This window comes from Mirounga leonina, unplaced genomic scaffold (assembly GCF_011800145.1).
Source record: "Mirounga leonina isolate KUSES-001 unplaced genomic scaffold, KU_Mleo_1.0 Mir_234, whole genome shotgun sequence".
Classification (NCBI taxonomy): Eukaryota; Metazoa; Chordata; class Mammalia; order Carnivora; family Phocidae; genus Mirounga; species Mirounga leonina.
In genome coordinates this window covers 314,684-342,465 of record NW_023270620.1, presented here as the reverse complement: position 1 = coordinate 342,465, position 27,782 = coordinate 314,684, and the positions used below count along the sequence as shown (strand labels likewise).

Sequence of the window (27,782 nt, the reverse complement as noted above, 5' to 3'; positions counted from 1 at the left end):
GATCATACCATGCATATTTTCAGACCACAATGCTATGAAACTTGAAATCAACCACAAGAAAAAACTTGGAAGAACCACAAATACATGGAGGTTAAAGAACATCCTACTAAAGAATGAATGGATCAGCCAGGAAATTAAAGAATAATTTAAAAAAATACACAGAAGCAAATGAAAATGAAATCATGACAGTTCAAAACCTTTGGGATACAACAAAGGTGGTCCCAAGAGAGAAGTAGATAGTAATACAGGCCTTCCTCAAGAAACAAGAAAAGTCTCAAATACACAACTTAACCTTACACCTAAAGGAGCTGGAAAAAGAACAGCAAATAAAGCCTAAATCCAGCAGGAGAAGGGAAATAATAATCAGAGCTTAAATCAATGATATAGAAATAATTAAAAACAAACAAACAAACAGTAGAACCAATCAATGAAACTAGGAGCTGGATCTTTGAAAGAATTAACAAGAATTGAAACTCCCTAGCCAGACTTATTAAATAGGAAAGAGAAAGGACCCAAATAAATAAAATAATGAATGAAAGAGGAGAGATCACAACCAACACCACAGAAATACAAACAATTATAAGAGAATATTATGAGCAATTATATGCCAACAAATTAGGCAATCTGGAAGAAATGGATGAATTCCTAGAAACATATAAACTATCAAAACTGAAACAAGAATCTGAACAGCCCCATAACCAGGAAATAAATTGAATCAGTAATCAAAAAATCTCCCAACAAACAAGAGTCCAGGGCTGGGTGGCCTCCCGGGGGGGCCTACCAAACATTTAAAGAAGAATTAATACCTATTCTTCTGACACTGTTCCAAAATATAGTAATGGAAGGAAAACTTCCAAACTCATTCAAGCCAGAATTACCTTGATCCCAAAACCAGACAAGCATCTTTAATACGTCGAGTCTTCCAATCCACGAACATAGTATGTCTCTCCATTTACTTATGTATTCTCTGACTTCCTTTATTAGCATTTTGCAATTTTCAGCATATAGGGCCTGTATGTTTTGTTTCATGGTATACCTAAGTATTTCATTTTCTTTGGATTAATTATAAGTAGTATTGTATTTTTCATTTGTTTCTGAATGTTACTTGTTAATATGTAGAAATACCATTGAGTTTTGTGCACTGATCTTGTATACTGTGACCTTGCTGAATTCACTTATTATAGGAGTTTTTGGTAGAGTCCTTGGAATTTTCTATGCAGAAAATAATGTCACCTGAAAATAAAGATAGTATTATTTCTTCCTTTCCAAACTGTATGTCTTTTATTTCCTTTCTTTGCCTTTGTGCAGTGGCTTGAATTCTGAGAGCTATGTTACATAAGAGTAGTGAGAACAAACATCCTTGCTCTTAGAACAAAAGTATTCAGTCTTTTACCACTGAATATGGTGCTAGTTGTAGGTTTTTACATTTTACATTTTCTTTATCAAGTCGAGAAGTTTCTATTTCTAACTTGCTGTGAATTTTATCATGAATGGTCCTGGATTTTGTAAAATGTTTTTCCTCTGCCAATTGCTATGATTATATGATTTTTCTTCTTTAGCTAATTACATTGATTAGCTATGGTAGATTACATTGATTATTTTAATAAATTTTGAGTCAATATTGAGTCAGTCTAATATACCTAGGATAAATCCCACTTGATCATCCTTTTTATATGTTGTTGGATTCTGCTTGCTAAAAACTAAGGTTTTTGTATCTGAGTTCATGAAAGATAGTAGCCTACAGTTTTCCCTTTATTGTATTGTCTCTCTCTGATTGATTTATCAGAGTAATAAAGGCCTCATAAAATGAATTAATAATTGTTCCCTCCACTTAAATTTTCTGGAAAAGTTTGTGTAAAGGTAGCATTAATCCTTTAAATGTTTCATAGAATTCTCCAGTGTAATTATCTGGACCTGGAGATTTCTTTTTGGGAGATTTTCAGGTGCAAAGTATGTTTTTGTCACTTTCGTTTTAAAAATGTCTTTTATTTTTTTTAATTTTATTTATTTATTTATTTGAGAATGAGCGAGCAAGAGAGAGAGCACCAGTGGGGGAAGGGAGGAGGAGGGGCAGAGGGAGAGGGACAGCAGACTCCCCACTGAGCAGGGAGCCCAATGTGGGGCTTGATCCTAGGACTCCAGTATCATGACCTGAGCTGAAGGCAGATGCTTCACTGACTGAGCCACCTGGGCACCCCCAAAAATGTCTTTTAAATCACAGAATTATGAACATACGGTTTAAAATCAGAAGGGCTACAATGAAAAAGAATAGGTCTCTGCCCACCCTTGTTCACCTGCTGTCCTAGTCCCCAACACCTACTTGTTTTTAATTCTTCTACCAGGTAACTTCACATCTTGAAACAAAGTGCTTTAGATGCCTTTTCTTCATTTACTGATTTTACATGATATATATTGACTTTCTTCTAGGATAGATGGGCTTTTGGTTCACTTTTATCACCTCTTATTCCTTCTCCCTACAGCTTTTAATTTTCTTGTAGTAATAACACTCTTCAATAACTCCTTTGGAAAGGTTTTGGGAGATTATTTCCTAAATTCTTGCATGTAGATTCCTCTATCTTAGACTCATACAGTAATATACTTAAAATCCTATTCACTGGCCTATCAACTTCCAACAGTTTATCTTGTTCCCCACTTTGCAAGATAATGATATTCCACCTCCTTCCTCCTTTTCTTTCTCTCTTCTTCCTTCAAACTTCTGTCAGCTTGCCTTTACATTTACTTTATTAACCAGGATAGCTTTCCATTCTGTTTCATAGCCATATTAAGTCTTCTCCACTTGACCTACATTTTAATTATAAAAGATTAAAACTATAAACAGCATTTTCGTTATTATGACTAAACATTATAATGACAAAGCCAACATGTATGTTCCAAATACATTTCTTTTTCTCTGATTTTATAATTATGATCCTTGTTAACTTACTTATTGCTCTAAAGTATGCCATATTTTAATCTGGGCCATAACTTTCTTGCAGAGCATTTTTGTTTATTCAATTTTTCCTGGAGTTTTTTATTGCATTTTTTTCTATTTGGAAGAAGAAACATGTACATTCTTTCAACACATTCTAGTGGTTTATAGTGTGACCTCTGGAATTACTGCCTATGTTTAGATCCTGGATCTACCACTAGTTAACTGTGAGACCTAAAGGAAATTATCTTACTTCTCTGTGTCTTGGGTTTTCTTATCTTTAAAGTAGGTGATGATAATAGTACTTGTCCCATATAGCTGTTAGAAGATTAAATGAAATAATAAGTATAATGTGCTTACAACAGTGCTTAGCACTATGTAAAAGTGCATTCATGAATGTTAGCTACATTTATTGCTGTCATCATCACCATCATCATCATCCTCATTACTCTTACTATTATATCTCAACTTTTCACATAGCATATTTACTGCAAATCAATTACAAATGGTGTTGGGAAAACTAGACAGCAACATGCAAAAGAATGAAACTGGACCACTTTCTTACACCATACACAAAAATAAATTCAAAATGGATGAGACAGGAATGTGAGACAGGAAACCTTCAAAATCCTAGAGGAGAACACAGGCAGTAACCTTTCTGACATCAGCCATAGCAATTTCTTACTAGATATGTTTCCTAAGCCTAGGGAAACAAAAGCAAAAATGAACTATTGGGACTTCATCAATATTTGTTCTTTTAAGATTCTTCTAGAAGACTACTGACTAACAAATTTTTTTAAGATTTATTCATTTATTTTCGAGAGAAAGAGAGCATGAGTGGGAGGGGCAGAGGGAGAGGGAGAGAGAATCTCAAGCAGACTCCATGGAGCTTGATGTAGGGCTCAAGCTCACGAACCTGAGACCACAAGCTGAGCCAAAACCAAGAGTCAGATGGTTAACTGACTGCGTCACCCAGGTGCCCCTACTGACTTCCAATTTTGATGACTGAAGTTTTTTAATTTTTTTTTTTTAAGACTGCTGTATAGCTATTATCTTAAAATTCATTCTCATTGGATTCCTCTCCACTGTTTCTTTAATTTCATGGCTTCTTATTTCTTGTGTTTCATGTGAATATTTTTCAAGTAATTTCTTCAAAATAATGATTTTAAAGTAAGCTCTTTAAGCTCTTGCATATCCGAAAATGGCTATAATATGACTTTAAATTCAATATCATCTTCTTTTGGAATATTAAAGACCTTGCTTTATTGACTTTTAGCGTGAATGCATTTTTATTGTCCATCTGATTTTTTCTCCCTTACAAGTATCCTGCTTTACTATTGGGAAGCTTTTATTGATCTCTTTGTAATTGGAATTTTGTGTTCCAAATTCCAAAAATTGGAATTTCTGAAGCATGTGTCATTTTTTACTCTTTCTCTTTGGCCTTGTCTGCACCTTTAGAATTTCAAGACTTCTTACTCTTTTATTTCTGTGCTTTTATTGTGTGGAATGCCTATTAATCAGATGTTGGAATTCCTGGATTGATATTCTTATGTTTACCACTTTTGTTTATATATATTTTTTGCTTTATAAATTCTCTTTGTCTATTTGCTCCACATTATGGAGATTCACTTGTCTTTGTTTTCTAACTCTTATAATTTACATATTAATTCAACAGTCATATTTTCACTTTTAAGAGTTTTTTCTGATTCTCAAAAGTGTTTCTTTTCAGAGAAACTTCCTCATGATTTATGAAGTCAGTATCTCCTTAAATCCAGACATCTCCTACTCAACATTGGTAACTCCTTCGTGAAAAGGAGATATTCTGTGTGAAATGTGCACTGGTAGCCTATTTCCCATTATTTAAAGAGCCAAGTTAAATTTCCAACACATTTCAAGTGTAACTTGTAACTAAAACACAGTAAAACCATCATTCACTATATAAAATGTTTAAAATAATGCTCTTGACACAAAAACAGAATGGTTGTAATCAAATGGTATGTATGTATGCTGCTCTGTATCAGCATTTTCATGGTGCATCATAAATATTTCTTTTTCAAGAAGGCATAGCAAATAGCAAACATTAATAAATAGTAAATAATAAATAATAAATAATAAATTAGAAAAATGAAGGTAAAATTTGCAACAACAGTGGGACAAATACCTTGGATGTTCTGTTATTCATGAAGAAAGGAACAGCCCAGAAACTTGAAAGGAGAGGGGGTTTGAGTATAATCATTGTCATTGGTGAAAAGTGATGTCATGGGTAAACTGGGTTGCAAAGGTACAATTTCAGGCAAACTATGAGACTCAAAAGCTTACAGATTCTTTATCGCTCTTATACTGAGGTAGGGAGTCCTAAATGGATCTTCAGGGAGGCAGAACAGAGTTTATTTACTCTCCTCGAGTTCATGTTTATAGAATTCTTTGCATGTCATTATAAGAAATATCAAGCAATAATATCTCCACCACCTTCAAAGATAATTATTATCATTAATAATTACCAAATTATTTTCAGCAAGCAATATCTAGTGGTTTAATTATATGCTTTCCAGGTTATCACTGTGATTAACTTTTCCAACTCATATTCTTTTTTAAAAAAATATTTTATTTATTTATTTGACAGAGAGATGGGGGGAGAACAAGCTGCGGGAGTAGCAGAGGGAGAGGGAGAAGCAGGCTCTCTGCTGTGCAGGGAGCCTGATGAGGGGCTTGATCCCAGACCCCTGGGATCACGAACGACCTGAGCCAAAGGCAGTTGCCCAACCGACTGAGCCACCCAGGCGCCCCCCCAACTGATATTCTAAACAAGTTCAGTACTTGTTAATTTGTCAGCATGATATTTAAAGGATTCTTCAACATCTTCTTCATCCACCTCTTCTCAAAGCCAGTCTTCTTTGCAAGAGTTAACAAAGAGTTGCAAAGAATGGCTCAATTGCAAAGAATGTATAAAATGATGTGATGCTTCCTCCGATGTCAGCAACATTTGGCACACACATCCCTTTGTGGACACTAGGCATGCTTTTCAAAACATCTATTTGTAATTTTGATGTTCTACCAACTATATTTGGAAGATAGCTCAAGAATTTTTCGACGTATCTTTTTTGTTTAAAATGTTTTATTAATTTGGGGGACATAAGTTTTTCTTATGTAAACATCAGCTTAAAAATTGTGGTGCTGAATGACACATTTATTGTAGAAGTTCAAGACTTAAAAACAAATTGGGGGCACCTGGGTGACTCAGTTGGTTAAGCATCTGACTCCTGATCTCAGCTCAAGTCTCCATCTCAGGGTCGTGAGCTCAAGCCCTGCATTAGGTTCCACATCCTACTTAAAAACAAAACAAAACAAATACTAATTCCACTGGGAAAATATTAAATGAGAAGACATTTTTCAGGATATGTCTGTAAATATAAAAATACTACTTAGAGTTTTATTTCTAAATATATTTATAAATAATCCATTTCTTCTAATTTCATTTATCTGTCTTGTTCCCTTTTATTCTGCAAACTTTCTTCAAACTGTCTACAAATCCTTAGTTGCCTTTACATATTTAAGAACGTGGCAGCATGAAAGACAACTGGCATTCTGTGCGTACATGGGCTGGAGTGATCCCCAGAAAGACTTTGATTTAGGATGAGTAGGGACTTAACAGATTGCAAAACCTTCAGGTTTTTCTTTGTGGAGCCAAATCTCATACTAATTCTGTAGTTCTGCTCAGAGTGCTTCCTTCAATTACTTTATAAGAAGAATTTTCTGGGTGTACATTTGTGCCAGAAAACAAGTTCAGTACAGTAAAATTGTGTCTTATGGTATTTTTCTTCTAATTTTCATTATTCTAATAGCACAAATACTATTTTAGAAAAAGAACTGAATTGGTTTTTTTCCTCTCCACTAATGGCAATAATAAGACTTTCAAATAATAGAATTAAATGAGCCCAGATTAAACATTAGGGTAATAAAGCAAAAAGCTATAGACGACATTCTAGATATTACTTGCCAATATTGTTTTAATGCATATTTTTCTTTTGTCGTTTCTCAATCAACCTTAGTTCAACATTTTGCTTTTGGTTTTTAAATATTTTGACTCCTTTATCCTTGACTGTATTCAAACTGAATTGTTTGGAATACTACTTTGTAATGAAGTGTTTATTTGTGGAATATTAATGTCTGCTCTCTTTCCGTGAAGAACAGCTGAGAGTGTTTATGTTTTGTCTTGCTCTGTATTCAAAAAGCCTTAAGTAGTATATGACCCATAGGTGAATGAATGAACAAATGCATGAATGAATGAGAAGACAGAATATAGATGAATTCTTGTTATAGAGTTAATTTGATGTCAGCTTGACTGGATCATGGGATGCCCACATATCTGGTTAAGCAATATCTCTGGTTGTGTCCTTGAGGACGTTTCCAAAAGAGATTAGCATTTGAATTGGTGAGCTGAGTAAAGCAGATGGCCCTCCCCATGTGAGTGGGCATCTAATCTGTTAAGAGCCTAAACAGAACTAAAAGAGGAAGGTTGAATTTACTCTCCGCCTGACTGCCTGAGCTGAGAAACTGATCTTCTTCTACCCTGGAGGTCCCTGATTCTCAGCGGTTCAGACTCAGACTGGAATCTACACATTGGGTCTCTGGCTCTCAGGCCTTTGAACTATCACCCCCAGTGGTTTTCCTGGGTCTCTCCAGCTTGCAGACAACAGATTGTGGGACTCTTCAGGCTCCATAACTATATAAGCCAATTCTAATAATAATAATAATAATAATAATAATAAAATTGGTTGTTTCCCTAGAGAAGCCTGACTAATATGTTATCTTTTATCTCTTTCTCTGCACTGCTCTCATTAACTTCTGGAGTTTTGCAACAGCCTGAAATTCCATCTCTGCTCTCCTCTGCTCTCTCTTCTTTTGTCCCTGTTTAGTACCCTATACCAGCCAGAAGTGTCCTTGGCTGAGCCACTGATGATGATGTTCAAAACTAAAGGACTAACTTCCACTCTAGTAACGTTTATTGAGCATTTACCGTGTGTTAGGTACCGTTCTAGCAAGCATTAACTCAAGCCATGAATGCCATAAAGTCCTCACAGCAACACTGTAAGGTAGAAATTGTTACTATCTCCAGCTGTAGAAAGAAATGAGGACTAAAGCAAATTCCCTAAGGTCATTCCTATATTCCATAGTGATACAGTGAGCAGTCTGGCTCCAGAGTCTATGCTCTTTGCCACCCTGAAAAACAGCCCCCAAATCACAGGTTTTGAAGAACTAGTGCAGGCCTTACAAAGAAGTGAGTATTCAGTGTATCTCAAAGGTTTGGAAGCATCAATGCTATTCTTTTAAATTACTTCACTACTTGCCAAATTAATACAACTTTATTCTCTGCCTGTGTGTATATTTAGACTTAAAGATGTTGATTATCTCCATTCCTTCTTCTCTACATCTCATCTCTATATTCTTCACATTTCCTATTGCTTTCCCACCCTGTTTTTCCAAACATTAATTTTTCAAATCTTATTGGGGTAATGTTTTTCTTTTCTTTTCTAAGATTTTATTTATTTATTTGAGAGAGAGAGAGCACGAGTAGGCGAGGGGCAGGGAGCCAACACAGGTCTCCATCCCAGGACCCCTGATCCCAAGATCATGACCTGAACTGAAGGCAGCTGCTTAATCTACTGAGCCATCAGGTGCCCCTGGGGTAATGTTTTTCTAAAATTTATTTGAATGGTGGGGCTCCTATGCTATAATTTACTGATCTCTAACTTCACACAGTCTAAAAATTAAAATATAGTATCCAGAAAGAGTACAAACTTTTTTTTTTTCCCGTAAAAGCTGTTTTTATTGCAGTAATAAAAAACAGAGAGCTAGGAGGCCCTAGGCAAAAATCCTATGTAAGACAGCCATTCTTCCACTTAGCCACCACTTGTGTCTTCTGCCATAATCTAATCTAAACAGTTCTCCTTTGTCACAGTCTCATTTATACCCACACATTCCAAGAGGAATAAAATACTACTTTATTAGCAACTAACCAGAGGTAAATCAGTGTTTCAATTATCTGTGTTCCTTATAAATTGCATCATCAATTTCTCCAGTTTAGTAACCCAATTGTGAGAGTTGGCTGAACTGAAGTATAGTCACTGTGTAGCAATAAGCCCGAATCATGGTGTTGCTGAGTCCTGCTGGGTTATAACCTGTTCATGGTCAACTGTACTTGCTCTAACCAGACTCCCTTTCCAGCAATGGATTTGACCAAACCCTACAATAATGAGAAATACCTTTCCATTACACATATACATACACACATGTAAAAGTATTTCTTTCTGTGTGTGTGTGTATATATATATGTATATATATACATATGTATATGTATATATATAGATATACACACACACACACACACACCCAAAAGTTTTACCATGTAAATGTTCTTTGATATTCTATATTCTAATATATTTTTTTTCTCAATTGCTAATCCTGACTAACCAAATAATTTCCTGACTCATTAAGACATTGCAACTCCTAGTTCGAAATTCACTGCCCTAGAACAGAGATGCCTCTGCTCCAAAATGACATTCAAACTCCTTAACATAGCACTAGAAGGCTCTTCATGATCTGTCTTCCTTTCTCTCCAGTTTCATCTCTCACCACTCCCCCTTTGAATGCTAAAGTCCAGGCCTACAGAACAACTTATATTTTCCGGGAAGCCTGATGTCTCTCAAAACCTTTACAATATCTACATAGTGTACTGTTCACCCTTGTCTCTAGAGTTCAACGTAGTGGCTGGCTTATTACTATATTCAATAAATAATAGTTGGATGAGTAAATGCGTGAATAAATGAACAAATGGAAAAGGTCTTTCAGCATCTAAAGAATATACTTTGACAATAAAATCCCATTGATTTCATTGTGAAAACCCGGACATTGGTTACAGAAAGGAGAAAAAGCATTCAATAACCTAGAGGTTTATTAAGGAAAATTGTAATTTCTGAAAACCAGAGTAATCCGTTTCATAAAAGCTTATTTATTCAGGAATTTTTCACCCATTTAGGGTCAGCTTGATTTTTGTCATCAATAAATCAAGCCCACAAGTACAGCTGATTGTGTATTAAATTCTGTGCCCTTCTCGGTATAATGATGACTTGGAAAAATAAGCTGTAATGACATAAGTCCTGGTTATTGTAGTAACTGCCTCTATGGTATAATAGATAATTAAAGAGAAGTTTTAGCCAATCTATTTGCTAACTGGTAGCCTTTCACCATTGGTCAAAATAATCTATCCTGAGTTCCTCAGAGGCAAAAGTGGAACACAGCAATGGTATATTATAAACCAGCCTTGAACTTCCTTGTGCATAGGGATCACACTGATAATTTCATTAAAATACAGATTCTGATTCAGTAGGTTCTGGGATGGAGTCTGAGACTGTTTCTAACAAGGTTCCAGGTGATGCTGATGCTGCTGGTCCATGGAGCAGATTCTAAGTGGCCAGAAAAGTACACAGTATATTGAAGACTGTTTTGCTCCTAGGGAACACTATTTCCTGACACAAACATTTTTGTTACCGAGGTAACTGGGCCACAAGTGGGTCCTACCACTACTTGACCTAAAGACCTACTGTGCCGGCAGAACTGTTTTAGTAAAGGAGCAGCCTCTCCTTCCCTTAGGCTGCTTCTCTGACAAGGAGCTTCTTTTCCCTTTTCAAATTATAAGAACCAGTACAGTTTTTCCCCAAATAAAGTATCTTCTAGTTACCAGTGAAGCAGTCATTTTTTATTTACCTCTTTATGTCAGTACCTTAAAAGAAATTAATAACTTCAATTGTCTGTAATACTCGACGTTGCTACTACCAAGAGCTGAAAACATGGGGAAAAGATGTATAGAAGCCATGCAGAACCCAAATAGCTCCGTATAGAATTTTGACTTGCATGCCTCTCACTTAATAATTTTTTTCTGTTAGAGATTTCCTGAAGGTTTTTAATGGAAGATAATCAAATTCCATTCTCATATAGTCAGTTTCCCATCTGTTAGTAACATCTATAAGTCAAGATTTTCTGACAACATTAGAAAAGTGTGGATGTTTTTTCCCCAGTTCTCTCCCTTCTTAAAAGTTTTCTTTTCTTTCTTTCTTTCTTTCTTTCTTTCTTTCTTTCTTTCTTTCTTTCTTTTTCTTTCTTTCTTTCTTTCTTTCTTTCTTTCTTTCTTTCTTTCTTCTTTCTTTTTCTTTCTTTCTTTCCTTTTTTTACTTTTTGCTATATACCTTTCCCCAGGAAAAGAAAAAAAGTGCAGGTATACAGAGTTACTTTAAATACAGAAAAACTTTCTTTGACATGTTTATTACAAGAAAGACCATTGAAAATGAAGTCTGACAAGGATAAAGCAAAGCCAATTTAGATAATAACCAAGGTTCCTACTTAGCGGACTTAAAAATCTCATCATTGTTATTGAAATAACATTGCAAATATATTACAGAGAACTGTTCTTAAAAAATTTGAGAATGCCACAGATAATTTAAAAGAAATGAATTAGTCAATTAACGTCTCTGCAATCCATGCAAGCCTAGTACATTTTGCAGCCTCTAGGGATTTCCTAAAGAAGGAGCCCAAACTACATCTTACCTCCCGCCAATCCTGCCAGGCTAAAGTAGTGACCTTTCTCTCCAGCTCTGTGGAAGGAGAAGCCCTATATGGGTCACATGAAGCCACCTGTTCCTCCTAGCCCATTACTGATTGAACCATATTGGACCCAAAGTCTAAGCCAGTCAAATTCCTTCTCTTTGGGCTAGGATGTAGCAAATAGAATAAGGATGCATTGTGAGATGAAGCCAATGGCTATACAGAAAAGCCTGTATTGTAGGGATGAGGATTTCTGTGATTTGTCCTGCATAACCGACCACTGCGACTTGCATAAACACAAGCAGGCTAAACAATGTTGTTTGTGAGACTTGTGTTGCATGAGTGTCCTTGGGAGCCTGGTTAGTTGACATTAGCTGGCTTCCGGGTCAAAATTGGCCCTCTTGGTCTGGATGCCAAGAGTTGTAAATCTTGCCTAACCTCCCCTCCGGCTCCAAGCTGGGCTGTCCCCCGAGAATGGGATCTGCACACCTAGCCCAGGCTCCTTGAAGATGTAAAGACGTGATGACACAGAAATGCAGCCGCTCCAAACTGCACGTAGGCTAACGAACAAATGTTCAACTTCAGGCCCTGTCATTTGTCCCATAAATATGGCCCTTATGGGGATGGTCAGTTGGAAGTCTCACCTGAGGAGAGGACGCTCCACCCAGGCCTCTCAAACCAGACTCCAGCCTGGCTATCTCCATGGGGCTTCCCCAGCTGATGAGGTTGTAAGTACTCCATTTGATGTAACTCTGTCTTATTCTGCTTTACTGCTTACTATTGCTCTCATCTATGCGTAGATTTCCCTTTTCTTCTTTCTGTTTCTATTAGATTTTTACAATAGCAGTAAAGTGTTTTTGTTTTTTTTTTTTCCTTTTCGAAACTGAGAGTATGGCTGTGTGAATCTTTTCTTCAGAACAAAGCCATGAGTAAGAGTGGGGGCCACAAGGGTTATGAGAAAGTAGAAAATCTAAAGACAAACAAATAAAACAGGGATAAATTAGGGTATGAGTTTTCCTAGCTTCTTTCTCTCCTCCACCCTTCTCTCCTTAACTAAAAGACACGCCTATTGGATAGTTCCCTCTATGGGCCATTTTATTCACCAGATTGTGCAGAATAATTTGGGTCAGATATCAGGATGGGATATTTGCATAAGTAAGACTGAGATTTAAAGAGAGAGAGAGAAAAAGGGTGGGAGGCGGAGAAAGACAGAAAGAAAGAGAGAGAAGGAGCGAGAAGGATTAGAAATAGGGAGAACAATGAAGAAGGAGATAGGCTGATGAGGATGGAGGGAAGGAAGTAGGCAGCAAGAATGTCCACAGGAACTGGAGCATATGTTCATAGTCAAGGGAGGTTTCCTTGGGGTGGGATGGGGAAGATGAGAGACCTTGAGGTCCTGCATTACAAGATGGGGGCATGAGTCAGTGACGGATTTGTATTAATATTAGTGTGGCAACATTGTGTCTACAGTCTGGGGTGACCTGAAAAGACACGTGATCTTTGCAAGGTGAAAAGTGTTCTGTGGAACACTACCAAGTGTAATAGTAAAGACCCGAATGAAATGGAAGAAAGGGGTTTTAAGGAACAGTCTTGTGAGTAATGAATTAAAATCTCTTAAAATTTCTTTGAGACATGTTAAGTAAAGATCAAAATTATTTTACACTAGTGTTAGTCACTGGACTAAGGCTCTTTGAATTTGACACTTGGAGCACTAGGATTTATTCAGCTTTCCAAGAATATAAAGCAGAAGGTGGCAGATAATATGGTAGGAAAAGATTGAATAAACTGAAAGACTGCACACGATGGTAGTAGAAAGCAATCAGACTTAATAAGCAAGCCTTCGTCCACTGGTGCAGTGGACCAAAGTCACATTTATGGCTGAGCCCTGGAGATTCATGAATTCTTCATGCTGAGCTCCACACAGCTTCTGCTTTAGATCCCCCTTCAATTTCCAGGAGACCTACCTGTTACTGTCCTTAAATTCAAGAGATCCCCCTCTTCTTTACTGCTACAAAATAGGCTTGCCAGAACTCCAATTATTTGAGGTAAATTGAATCTTTGTTCCTTGCAACCAAAAGGGACTATATACAAAAGATAAATACAATCTTATTCTTTTGTATATCCCCAAAATAAATACAACTGATTTCTTAAAAGCCTCAAATATTAGTACAATGACAAATAAGGTGATATACTTCAATACATTCAAAAAATATTTATTGAGAACCTACTATATGGTATTGAGAGCTTTCTGTTCCTGCGCAATTAAGTGCTGGATAAACAAGAGAGATCAAGTCTTTGACCTTATGGAGCTCATATTCTAGTGGAGGAAACAAAAATAAACAAATAGATTGTATCTTCAAAGTCATAAAATTCACATGCATTATTTCCTCACCACTGAAAATCTAATTTGAAAAGTGTGCTCACTGAATTAGTCAGCTGTTTGTGCATCTTGCAAACACAGTGTGAAGATCTGTATTTTATACCTAATGATTTATTGATAGGTAATATAAAAATTTAACAGGATCTACATCTTGCCCAGAGTGAAGTTTTCTTTCATTAAGTCTTCCTTTAATTTGTTTTAAGCATTAGATCAGTGCCAATTTCCAAGGTTTCATCACCCTGCCTTTTTATAAAGAAGTAAAACTGTCCTCTTAAAATACATTTCCACTGTCTCTTCCTCAGACCCACTGAGGAAATCACTGCTTGGATCAGGTTTATATTGATACTTAGATTAGATTTTGACCTGATAAAATTCCTCCTTATAAAAATAAATTCTTTATTGTTTATAGATAATGCAGTAAAGGAAAAGTTTTAAAAAGCCAAGCTCAATCTGTAGACTGGCTTGACAGGACTCCTAAACCTGAGTCAATATGGACTTCTATGACTATGTGTGTGTTAAGGTGCAGGCGTCAGCAGGCAGGTGCACAGAGCCACCGAGAGTCCATGGGCAGGAGTCCATTCTCAGGGAGATTTCTGGGGAAAAGACCAGGACAACTCTTCATTTCAGAAATTTGTCCTCCAGGTCCCAGAAATAGAGTATCTGAGGTCTAACTGGGTAAGCAGCATTGTGCACAAACAGGGTAGAAGCAGGGGATGGAACAACGCATTGCAGAAACAGAAATCATGCCCCATTCCGGTAGAGCTGCTGTGGTGAAAAGCCCGACACAGAAGCACAGTTCTTGCTTGCAAATCCCGGCAGCAGCACTTCCTATTTATATGAGCATGAGCAATGTCCTAAATGTGATAGATTAATGGGTGATAGACACTGGGGAGGGTATGTGCTATGGTGAGCGCTGTGAATTGTGTAAGACTACTGAATCACAGACCTGTACCTCTGAAACAAATAATGCAATATATGTTAAAAAAAAAAGAAGAAGATAGCAGGAAGGGAAAAATGAAGGGGGGAAATCAGAGGGGGAGATGAACCATGAGAGACTATGGACTCTGAGAAACAAACTGAGGGTTCTAGAGGGGAGGGGGGTGGGGGGATGGGTTAGCCTGGTGATGGGTATTAAAGGGGGCACGTTCTGCATGGAGCACTGGGTGTTATACGCAAACAATGAATCATGGAACACTCCATCAAAAACTAATGATGTAATGTATGGTGACTAACATAACATAATAAAAGAAAAGAAAAAGAAAATGCAGTAAAAATAATGAAACAACTGATGATTCTATGAAGTAAATGCAGATACAGTGGAAAGCATGACTATTCTTTTTTTTTTTTTTTTTAAGATTTTATTTATTTATTTGACAGAGAGAGACACAGCGAGAGAGGGAACATAAGCAGGGGGAGTGGGAGAGGCAGAAGCAGGCTTCCCGCTGAGCAGGGAGCCCGATGCGGGGCTCGATCCCAGGACCTGGGGATCATGACCTGAGCCGAAGGCAGACGCTTAATGACTGAGCCACCCAGGCGTCCCTCAAGTCAGTGTTTTACTTGGTAAACATGTCTGAGACCATGCATCCCTGGCTGCTAAGCACCAGGGCGGACAGGGCTAGAAAGGTAACAGCTTTATTTTGAGCAGGGGGCAAAGACAAGGCCGCACTTTACAGCTACATTGTAACTAGATCCTGCATAAGCATGACTACTCTTAACTACTCTTATATCTACATGAGGTTCCAGATATCCCAACTGCATGTTTAGAGTTTTGCTGTTTACAATCTAAATATAGCACTGGTGTAGGGACGTTTCTAACACTGACAAGTTGACTGTAAAAAAAATCCTTTAAAAAAGTGATGAAAATACAAAAAAAAAAAAAAGGCTCCAATTTCCCCTGTCACTGTCTGCAAGCTCCCCCACACCCTGTCCCCCTCACCCCGGGCAATGTGACTTTGCCAGGTCTCTCATCAAGTGGAGGGACCTCCTTCCCCACTCTTTAAATCTGGGCCGTGCCATGATTTGCTTTATCATGGAAGTGACATCGGAGCAACTTCCAGTCTTGGGCCTCGAGAGGTTTTGAAGCTTCGGCTCTCACTCTCTTGGAACACGGTACTTCCACATAAAGAATTGGGGACTACCCTGCTGAAGAAGGAAACCACATGGGACAAAGATAGCCTGTCCCTGCTGAGATCATCGAAAATGGTGAGCCTCTATCAGGCCGCCAGATGAACCTCGCCTTATGAGGGCCCTCAGGTGAGACTAGCAAAAGAACTGCCCAGCGGAGACAAGCCAAATGGCTGAGCCACTAAATCACGAGCAAAAAAAATCAAAAACAAAAACAAAAAACAGTGGTTTCTTTTATTTTTTTTTAACAAATTTTATTTATTTTCATTTTTTTTAAAGATTTTATCTGTTCATTTGACAGAGAGAGAGAGAGAGAGAGAGAGGGAACACAAGCAGGGGGATGGGGAGACGGAGAAGCAGGCTTCCCGCTGAGCAGGGAGCCCAACACGGGGCTCGATCCCAGGACCGTGGGATCACGACCCGAGCCGAAGGCAGACGCCTAACCATCTGAGCCCCCCAGGTGCCCCCAAACAGTGGTTTCTTTAATCCACTAAGGTTTGAGAAGTTTGCAGTGCAAAAGAGATAACTGATATACTAACCCCATTTTTGTGCCCCCGTTTTCTCCTCTGTAAAATGGGCATGATAATATACTTTTCACACAGTAAGCTCTAGGAGTTTGGCATTCATTTCGATATCATTATTCCCACTTCTCTACCGTGCGGAGTGAGGCTCTGGCAGTCAGAATTGCCCAGATCCCAGCATCTGTGCCAGCACGCTAGGGCAGCAAAGGACGGCAGTCATGGAGCTGTTGTCACTGTTTCACCCTGACTCCGGTGGCCACGTTGACGGACCATCATGAGCCCTTTTCAGGCCATGAGCTAGACAGCAAGAATGTTCACAAGGTTACTGGCCGCCTAGGTTCACAATCAGGGAGGTTCCCTGGGGGTGGGATGGGGAAGTCCTGCATTACAAGACGGGGGCATGAGTCTTGGGGATGGCTCTGTATTAATACCAGTGTGGCAACCGTGTGCCTACCAGTCTGCAGTGTCCTGGGCAGATACACCAGTCTGGCAAGGAACTACGGAATCTGTATCAGCCCCAACCAATCTTTTAGCACTTCAGCCTCTTTTCAGGATGTATAATTGCTTCTAAGATAAATGAAAGCAAACACTCTTTTCTGTTTTCTGAGTACAAGGGATTAGTTTGAATTTTCATTGTTTGAGGATAGGAGTATTTTCATGGTAATTATTCAAGACTTTATTAACAAAAATAAGTTATACATGGACAGGGTTATTTATAGTGGTTTTATATAAATGCATACCAGATGTCTTTGAGAAATTAATATTGCAATTACAGTTTTTTAACTCTGTCATCCTTATTAGCTATAAATCTATTGTACGCACAAACATGCCTAACATTTTAAATAGTAATACTTTGCAACTGTAAACAACAATCAGCTTCCTTCCATTGACTACCCACTAAGTGCCAGGTGCTTTACACACAGGGTCATTCATTCTCACAGCAGCCCTATAAGGTAGGCATAGCTTTTCCCAAATGTACAGATGAGGAAACCATAGCAAAGAGAAATAAAATAATTGTCCCAACGCGAAACACGGTGTTTGACAACATGCAAAGAACACTGCAGATATTAAATGCATCTCAATTTTACGGAGTTTTTTTTTTTTTCAAATAATATTTTTTAAGCATGCATTGAAAGGGACCTTCAAGTTTGTTTCAAGTTTTATAGGTGGAAATGTGTAAATATTGCACACTTCATACTGAAATACAATGGGAAATCATAAAGACTGGATATGCATTAATATTTTTGATAAAATACAGCATAAAAAAATATAAATCTTGCATCCTTGTTGTAATTTCTGCTGCTGCATTGACCACTGGGGGGCAACATCAGATATAATTTTATAACTTCTCTCCTTGGTCTCCTAATAGGGGCAGACAGAATGCAAGGAAATGTAGTTACTAGCCTTATGAGTCATAAATTGTGCAACAGGATTAGAGCCCAATTTTGTCCACTCTAGAGTACATATTCATTTTCATTGCACCAAACTGTCTATCTCTTTTATTTCTCCCAGGTTATGAGAACACATTATATTTTAAGGAGAACTCCACTAGTCCTTAATAATCTGCAGTGTTCCTGGTACTATAGATGACGTATTTCTCAGAAACACAGCCACAGGAAGAACAAATTTAGTCTTGTCCAGATAGATAAAAACACTAAACACTTGAGTACTTCAGAATTAATCATTAGAAATCGGTCCTTAATTTTATTTTTAAAAAAATTTTAAAGATTTTATTTATTTATTTGACACAGAGAGAAAGAGAGAGCACAAGCAGGGGGCATGGCAGGCAGAGGGAGAGGGAGAAGCAGGCTCCCCGCTGAGCAGGGAGACTGATGCAGGGCTTGATCCCAGGACCTGAGATCATGACCTGAGCCGAAGGCAGACACTTAACCAACTGAGACACCCAGGTGCCCCAGTCCTTAATTTTAAAATAGGAAATGAAACTACAAAATTATCTGTGGATACACATTTGAGTTGAAATAGGGAGTTGGTTTTTTTTTTTTAAGATTTATTTTTTCATTTTAGAGAGAGAGAGAGAAGGGGAAAGGGCAGAGGGAGAAGGAGAGAAAGTCTCAAGCAAACCCCATGCTGAGTGTGGAGCTGGACATGGGGCTCGATCCCAGAACCCTGAGTTCATGACCTGAGCAGAAACCAAGAGTTGGATGCTTAACCGACTGAGCCACCCAGGCACCCCTGAAATAGGGAGTTTCAAAGAAAACATGAGCCAATAGCTCCAGGACCATCTTTCAAACGAACTGACCAAGCTAATCCAAGAATGAAACTGCACTACAGAAGACAGTGAGGCTGGGCACAGGCAGGGAGAATGGCAGAGCCCTGGAGTCACTGTTGGGAGGACCGAGATCCAGCTGTGCCTAAAGCTAGACCTAGTCCTGAGCTTTTCAGTTCCATGAGACAGAATATCCCCCGCCCCCTTTTCTTAAGTTAGTTTAAGATGGGCTTCTCTACTTGCAAACAAAAATCCTAATAAACCAACCACTGGTCAAAGAACATGCTAAGCTATGTTCTAGAAAAGCAAATGAAAGAGGGAATTTTCTTTATGCCTCCTAAGTAACAATGAAATTTTTCAAATTTTCTCATTGCCAAATCCTTTTGTGTCCTTATTTTAACTGTAAAATGTTGTTGCCCTATGTAGAGACTCATACAAATCCTACTGCTGTTACTACCACCTTCCAGCCTCCTGAGAAAACTTCGTAAATTTCTTGACTGTGGAATCTCTTCTCAAAGTGTGCATATAATTGATTCAAGAGAAGATCTCCCAGAGGCTAGCCCTATGGCACAATTTTTGATTTGACTTCCAAACTACTGTTGTTGGGCCTTCTCTTGATTTACTTCTTTTATTTTTTTAAACTTCTCTACTTCAGTGAGTCTATTCTTTGACAACAGCTTTCATCATTCCTGTTAAAAGTTTTTTAAAAGCCCCATAATACTGTTGATTTTATATCAGTCTCACCATATTTAATCTCCCGCAGGAACTCTGAAGTTTCTAAAATGTTATAGAAAAGGGAAAATTATTCTTTTTTTTAAAGATTTTATTTATTTATTTGAGAGAGAGAGAATGAGAGAGAGCGAGTACATGAGAAGGGGGAGGGTCAGAGGGAGAAGCAGACTCCCTGCCGAGCAGGGAGCCCAATGCGGGACTTGATCCTGGGACTCCAGGATCATGACCTGAGCTGAAGGCAGTCACTTAACCAACTGAGCCACCCAGGCGCCCGGAAAATTATTCTTGTAAGTGATGTTTTCTAACCACTAATCAAATAATTAAATAGACCCGAAGAAGTTCCAGTCTAATCCCTCTGCTCTGAGCTGGCCCCCCAAATTAAGATCTTTTCACCACATAATAATTCAACAACTTCTTTTTAAAATTTTGTTTTAAATTTATGTATTTGAGGGAGAGAGACAGAGAGACAGAGAGTGCACATGCAGGAGGTGGGTCAGAGGGAGAGGGAGAAGCAGGCTCCCTGCTGAGCAGGGAGCCAGATGAGGATGGCGGGGGTCTTAATCCCAGGATCATGAGATCATGACCTGAGCTGAAGGCAGACACTTAACCGACTGAGCCACCCAGGCATCCCAACAACTTCCTTTAATAACCCATTTCACAATTTATCAGGTTGAAATCTGTAAAAACTCACCTAATTTTTTTTTAAGATTTTATTTATTTAGTGAGAGAGAGCATGAGAGTGGAGGGAGGGGCACAGGGAGAGGGAGAGAGAATCTCAAGCAGACTCCATGCTCTGCTGGACTTGATCTCACGACCCTGAGATCATGACCTGAGCCAAAATCAAGAGATGGACACTCAACCAACTAAGCCACTCTGGTGCCCCCCACCTAAAATTTTTGTATGATGTACAGTGAGTGTTTTTTTCTCTCCTACCCTCCTTCCCTCCAGTTTCTTCCTTCCAGTAAAATCCTTTTTTACAAACATGAAATCTTATGCAAAACCGAATTTATTAAAAAGAGAGAAGGGAGCTGTTTTGATGAAGCCTGGGAACCTGCCTGCTCCACACCCACCAAGGCTCTGGGTAACGCGGACTGAAAACCTTGCTGTGGGGGTGTGCTAACTTAAAACTAGAGTTTTATTCTCCAGATGAGAGAATAATTCTTTCAGTCTTTCATCATATCTCAGGTCTCCCAACATTTTAATCATTTTCGACGTCTTTCTAAACCCACCTTGAAAGACTCCAAAAAACTTCAAGGCTTTATTTAGTAAAGACGTGATTGACTTGAGTATCATGGGAGAATTGCCTCAGAGTTCCATGTCTAGCTTTATTTTATACAACTGACTTGTGCATCCTCCAACCACTGTAACTCCGATAGCTATTTTTTCCTTACAATATAGAGCAACTTTGCGTGGGCATATGGGGCAGGCGCTGTGCTATGGAAGCACCTTATATCCACTATTTCTTTTCATCTTCACAATAGCCCATGTCTCGGCGATGTCAGCATTTGCATTACATCAGTGGTTCTCAACCTTGGCTACAAATTATATAATTGGGGAACTTTTGAAAATCCAATACCTGGGTACTCAGACCAATTAAATCAGAATCTCCAAGGGTAGGAACCAGGCATCATTTTAAAAACTCCCTGAGTGATTCTATGTGTTGGCAAGACTGAGGACCACCGCTCTGAGAGGAATTTTCCTATCAGCTGCTGAGAAAATAAGTTTTTATATTTTCTTGCCCAAGCAAGCAGTCTTCAGATGTAGCAAGTATACACGAAAGTGCACTTCTCCCAGTGAGGCTGCCATTACTTAGGCTATTTTTGGAATTCCTTTTCTGTAATTGCTTTTAGTCAATTTACCAGTCATCTTTAGAAAATTCTTTTCAGTGCTCACAGCAGGATTGCAGGGAGATGCAGAGAGCTCTGGGTGCACCGGGGGCGCCAGACCCCCCCCCCCCCCCCCCCCGCTGTCACTCTACCCACAACAGGATAAAAGCCAGCAGAGAGTGCTGTGGTTCCTGGCAAGAGCTTCAAGTCCTCCCCATCTCAATTCATGAACACTGAGAGCCATAAAGGAGGCTAGAATGAGAACTGATTTTCTACCTCCTTCTGGGAATTCTTCAGAATTAATCCCCCCATGTTTTAAATTCACATTTACCTCAGTCACCATGAGTCCCATTCTCTTAGACCATCCCTTGCCCCTGGACCGAATCCAAGCTCTAAACATCCCCATTCTGATTCAAGTCCCCCGTTCCCCAACACCTCCCCTGTGCTTTCTCCACAGTGCACTCTGGAACTCTGACAACAAAATCCCCTGCCTTCTCCATTTTTTCTTTGAGTGCCATCTTCCCCATCCTCCTTTAACCAAAACCTGGCAATTCCGTAAGGACACAGCTTTCTCTATACCTTTAATATCCCAGTGCACACAGCAGATACCCAGAAAATGGTGAATACAAAGATGACTCAGAGTATTAATGGTAATAGTTTAGACCCTGGGCAGAGAGATAAGGTAGAGCGAGAGAATGTTGGATGCTAATAAGATATCTATATGTAAATGCCTATTCTCAGATCAGGGGGATTATGGCTTCAGATAATTAGATACTGATTTCAGAATTATCAGCAAAGAAAGGAGAGTCCTGATTGGAGCCTCTATGCAGAAATGGATGATGAAAGAAGAGATTGCATGCTAGGCTTAAGTGGACACACATTCAAAAACTAAGAGGAATTATGAGAACCATCAAAGGGCAGAATATAAAGAAAGAGACAGACAAAAAGATAACAAAGTAAGAAGGAAAAGAGAAGCTTATGGAAACCTAGAGAAGAGGGAAAAGTGTTCTGGATCATTGTTGAGAAGCAAAATCTATTGTGTGGAATTTAGTTGAATAAAACAACATATTCAGACAGTGAATTTGGAGGAACATGTAGATATTTCAAAGAAAGAGATTAAAGGAGTAGGAAAAAGAGACAAAATGAGGAAAAACAGACTGCAGATAAGAAGAGGTAAATTCCATGGCCCCAAGAGTACAATGGGCAAGTTCGCTGGTAGAGTTGGACCAAATAGATTGGTGAGCAGAATGCACACAGAACTTCCAAAGCCTAACTCATAATTGCTATAACAACACAACCCCATCCTTATGTTAGTGATTTAAAAAAAAACCATAAGCAAATACTATTCACTATTCTTGTGGGAAGAGAATCCCCACTCCTGCAAGCTCTGTGTTGGATGTTCTGGGGAGTAGTGTGGGAGTAAAGCAACTGGTGGATCAAAGAGTGTTGGCATTGGGATGCTAATGCCAGACATGTACAAGAATTGCACGTACACCTGCCTCAATGCTGACCAACACTTAGATGCTGAATTTAGATCTCCTTCTTAATTGAGTGTAACTCACATAAACCAAAGGTTTACGGATACACTTTGTTGCAACTGTCATTTACGGCGCCATCATTGTACCAAAGGAAACTCAACTGCTCAGTGGTGTGCTGGAAAACAACTGTATGGTTTGGTTTGGTTTGGTTTTTTTTTTAAAGACAGTTTTTGCTACTGACATCCACAGTGTAAATACCCCCGCCATGACATGACGTCTCTGAACGGGGAAAAGGGTAGAGATGTGCACAATAGTCTCTATAAGTCAGTGCAAGCTGGTTCCAGAGAGTCAGATGTAACTAGTTTGGACTGGGGCTGGCACAAAACATTTTTAAAGCCCCTCAGGAGGTTCTCTGTGCAGCCAGGTCTGAGAATCATTACTTATAGTGGTACTTCTCAAATTTGCATGTGCTTATGAATCACCTGGGAATCTTGTCCAAATGCAGGCTTTGACTCAGTAGGTAAAGTTGGTCCCTAGCAAGGGAGATAAGTGGACTAAAAAAAGAAGACGAAAACAGTCATTTATAGCCCTACCTTTGTCAGAAATATTTGAGGGGCAGGTTTTGAAGAAAAGTCACAAACGAGGTCCATGAATTACTTGTGGCCAAACCCACAGAGAGCTTTTCTTTTACCCAATTGCATCTTATTTCTTTAAATTTGAACTAAATGCCAAGATCATAAAATTCCAAAATTCCATTTCTCCAGCTTCTCTGGAGAAAAAAAAGGGGGGGGGGCAGTAACAGCAATAACAAAAGATCTGTCAGTTCAGGGCACACAGCCCTGCCTGCAGGGATCCTGCCCCCTCTAGGGGTGGTACTGAGACTTTGTCCTGCCTCTGTTGCCTCCTAGTGGTCTCCATCTCTTTGTTTATATTTCCTCCTTTACCTCTGGAGGAATTTGAGGGGTATTCATATTTTAGGTTTAGCATAACTGATACTTTTTGCTCCCCAATTGCACTATCCTACCTTTCTGTATCATTTCCCACCATTCCTCATGTATAAACTATATTCTTGAAATGGCTTACACAGCGTTCTTGGAATTCATCACCTTCTCTCTTTCCTCCAAACTTTGGATTGACCCCTGTTCCTAGAACACACTCCATCCTTCTTTCTCTGCTGGAAACAATCTGAATCATTCTTCAATATGTAGCTCGAAAGTCCCCTCTTTGGAGAAGCCTTCCTGACTTCTGTGCTCCCACAGCAGAGGGGATCCTCTTCTATTAAATCCTATATTTACTCAGTTAGGGATATTTCCTATTTTCAGAGGCCCAAAAAGGGATTAGATAAGCTTTATTCCCTTTTTTTTGGATTACCAAGGTAGAATGTTTTGCCTTAAAGAAGATCCTCAATAGCTTTATGAAATAATAAATTGTGAATTACCTTTGAACTATTAGATTACACTACATTGAAAGCTCTTTTGTCAATTTATCAAAGGAGTCTTGTAATTATTATCCTATCCTATAAAGGACAAGTTAATTCTGTTTGCATCACTAGCTCCAAAAACTCGACCAACTCGATCCTCTCCCCTGATCTTCAATTTTGGTGTGACTTAGTTGATTTATAAGAATATTTATTCTATAAATCTGGTCCTGGATAAACATAAGCCACCTAAAATGAAACACTCCTTCATAGAATTAATACCTTACACTTTCATGGAATGATTAATTTTTTCAAAGCACTTTTACTAATACACTTTATCCTCGCTCTAACATGTAAAATACATACACAATGCATTACCCTTTTTCAGCATTTAGAAGCTAAAGTGAAATGTCCTCCATGAACTAGGAAGCAAGGAAAACAGAAAGTTTAAGAAAAACTTTTGCACCAACCACCAAATTCCTTGGGAAGGAAGATCTACTCTGTAGTCTTCCCAGGCGTGATTTCCTATTTTGCCTCGGGGCTAAACATCTGCCTCATTCCACTTCCAAGCTTCTAGAGTTCCTAATATTTTAACAAAAAACTGAGGCCCAGATGTGTTAAATTAACATGTATTAGAGCCAAAGGAGGAACCCAGGTCTTTGGATTTCCAGTATAACATCCCACTTTTCTTAATTATGTTCACCTTAACATACAGAGCTATCATCATCCAGCAATACGTATATGGTTCATAAATCTGCCTTCACCAACATGTAGAAATGAAAACTCCTGTGCCCTTTTCTCAAAAAACTAAGTCTATATGATGATCAAAATTTACCCATTAATTTTACGGGGTTAGTTGAACGGGACAACTTTAAAATGCCCAAGCACAATGATTTCATCAGAGTGCATAGAAAGGCTATAACCCGTAAGTTGGTTTGCAACTTCTTGCATTACATGTCACTCCCACAGCAATGCTATGTTCTCTAATGGTTAGGGCATTTTTGGAAATATTTAATTTTAGATGAGATGGGAATCAAAGATTTTAGCCTCTTGATCCACTAAAGATAAACCCAATGTAAATTAATGGGAAAAAAAGCAATGCCAGGGAAAGAAACTGAAGATCTCAAATTGTTAATGGTAGGATAAAAGAAACTTCCCATGCGATGAAAAGGAAGTAGCAAAGGAGTGGGAATGGCAAGGCTTGAAGGCACAATGATGTATTTCCCTCACATTCTCTCTGTATTGGCAATCACTTTCTAGGAATTGTGATGTGGTTTCAAGAATGCACCCATCCATGACAATGGGAGTACAGCCAGCGCTTCATCCCCGAGGCCCACCATGAAACACCGGTGACACTAGAAGGCACTGCTGCTTAGGGACTAGAAGATGCTCTGCAGCTGTGTGTCTGCAGCCTGGATCACCTGGGTAAGTGCAGTGTTGGGCTTTTCTCAACCTCCACATACTGCTGCCAGCTCAATGACTCTGAACTCTGAAAGGCTTCTCTACCATTTCCACTCCCCTTTTAAGGAAGGAGAAGGAATCAAGGTCTCTTTCTTTCTCAGTCAGGAAGGGGATATGTTTTCTGTGTTCCTTCTCCCTGCTTGATTCTGTTAATCCAGTCTGAAAAAAATGACTAACCCAAGATTTTTTTCCCCCGCAAATATATGTGTGGGTGTATACACACACACACACACACACACACACACATATATAATACATTTGCAGGGGAGATATATATGTGTTTGTGTGTGTGTATGTGTGTGTATATATATATATACATACATATATAAAACATATAGTTTTAGTCCCTATATAAATTGGGTCCTACAAATACCTGTTTAGAAGCCACAAGAGGCAACTGTGGAGTGAGCTAGAGGTTGGGAGGATGAGCGGATATCAGTATTTTTATTATTTGAAATATTTTTATCTTACTTTTATAAAAAAAAAATAGAAAAAATCCTGGCTTTATGGGAAAAGGAGCTAAAATAACTGGTGAGCGGTGCCACTCCTCATTTCACTGCCTTGTACCTTTTCTAGCATTTTCCTGTGTCTTTTTTTTTTTAATTATGTTCAGTTAGCCAACATACAGTACATCATTAGTTTTTGATGAAGTGTGCAATGATTCATTAGTTGCGTATAACACCCAGTGCTCATCTCCACACATGCCCTCCTTAGTACCCATCACCCGGTTACCCTATCCCCCCACCCCCCCTCCCTTCTGTAACCCTCAGTATGGTTCCCGGAGTCCAGAGTCTCTCATGGTTTGTCTCCCTCTCCGATTTCTTCCCATTCTGTTTTCCCTCCCTTCCCCTGTGGTCCTCCGGGCAATGCACAGAAACCTAACTGTGTCTTTAAGCGACAAGGAGAAGAAACGTTGGACCGAATCAAGTAGCAAAAAACTTCTCTCCAAGTGAGCGCAGGTGACTAAGAAAGAGCTCTGATTCATTTGGTAGAAAGAGAAATGTAAGGAAGAGAGGTACGCGGAGAGTCCCGCGGAAGGCTGGGGGATTAGGGAAGAAGGTGCGGACGCGGACTCACCCCCCAGCCAGGTGTCAGAGATGTTCTGGAGCATGGTGACCGGGATGCAGAAGAAGGCGATGAGCAGGTCGCTGAGCGCCAAGGAGCAGATAAAGATGTTGGTGACCGTGCGCATGGCTTTGCTGCGGATCACCACGTAGACCACCAGCGCGTTGCCAAAGAGTGCTAGAGCAAAGATGAGCACGCCGGTGAGCACTAAGGCCAGCTTGGCGCGCCCCGGCAGCTCCGGGGTGTAGACCAGGGGCCGCAGCCCGTACCGCGCGATGAACTGCTCGCGGGTCAGGTTGTGGTCCCGTAGCAGCCGGGAGAACTGCTCCCTGGTGATGTTGAGAGACTGCATGCCGCGCGTGCTCCCGGAGCACCCGGCACCGTCCGCTACAGCCGGGCCATCCACCGCCCCCCCCCGCCCCCCCCCGCGCACACCGGCGCGGCGGGGCGGGGACTGCGAGGAGACGGGGCGGGCGGCCGCTTCCCACCCTCGGAGACCAGCACAGCCTCCGCTGGGGACTCTGGCGCGCTGGAGGGCTCCCGGCTGCACCCCACGAGGTTCGGGAGAAGGAAAGCAGCGCGGGATCAAACTCACAATCAAGAGGCGGAAAGCCAAAGCCTGGGAGATTCTCCTGTTACCAAAAATGTTCGCAGTTCAAAGAAAGTTCTCTTGCTCTTCTCCAAGGTGAGGGGCTGGGGCGGTCGGGCACGCTGGAGCGTCACTCAAGAGTTCTGGCTGCCCAGCCTTCTGGTGCGCTCACCCAACCCGCTCCAGGAGCCACGGAGGGTGGGGCTGGAACTCTGCGGCGCGCACTCCCCTCCCAGCTTCAGGGGCGCGGACGCCGCCTCCCACATCCCCAGGGCCAGGGAAACACCACATTGGCTCCCCACATTCTGCCGCCCAATGCATTTCTTCTGCCCCAGGTCATGCTTATATGTAAAACCCAGTATGGGGGTTTCCACCGTCTCACGGCTTCTCCTCTGAGGAAGTAATGTGCTATCCAAGGCAAAATGGGATTATTTT

The 27,782-nt window shown here is 39.7% G+C and overlaps 1 protein-coding gene and 1 non-coding gene across 2 annotated transcripts in view; both read right to left on the bottom strand.

Moving 5' to 3' along the window:
- Window positions 1-27,130, bottom strand: part of QRFPR (pyroglutamylated RFamide peptide receptor) — a 44,939-nt gene extending 17,809 nt beyond the window's left edge. The window contains exon 1 of the mRNA XM_035029305.1: window positions 26,771-27,130. Within this exon, the coding sequence (XP_034885196.1) occupies window positions 26,771-27,110 (340 nt within the window). The 5' untranslated portion in view covers window positions 27,111-27,130. The remainder of the gene's footprint in view (window positions 1-26,770) is intronic.
- Window positions 15,474-15,604, bottom strand: LOC118026451. Its single transcript, XR_004683589.1, has one exon. It is a non-coding gene; the product is annotated as a small nucleolar RNA SNORA63 (small nucleolar RNA).
- Window positions 27,131-27,782: the final 652 nt, after the last annotated feature.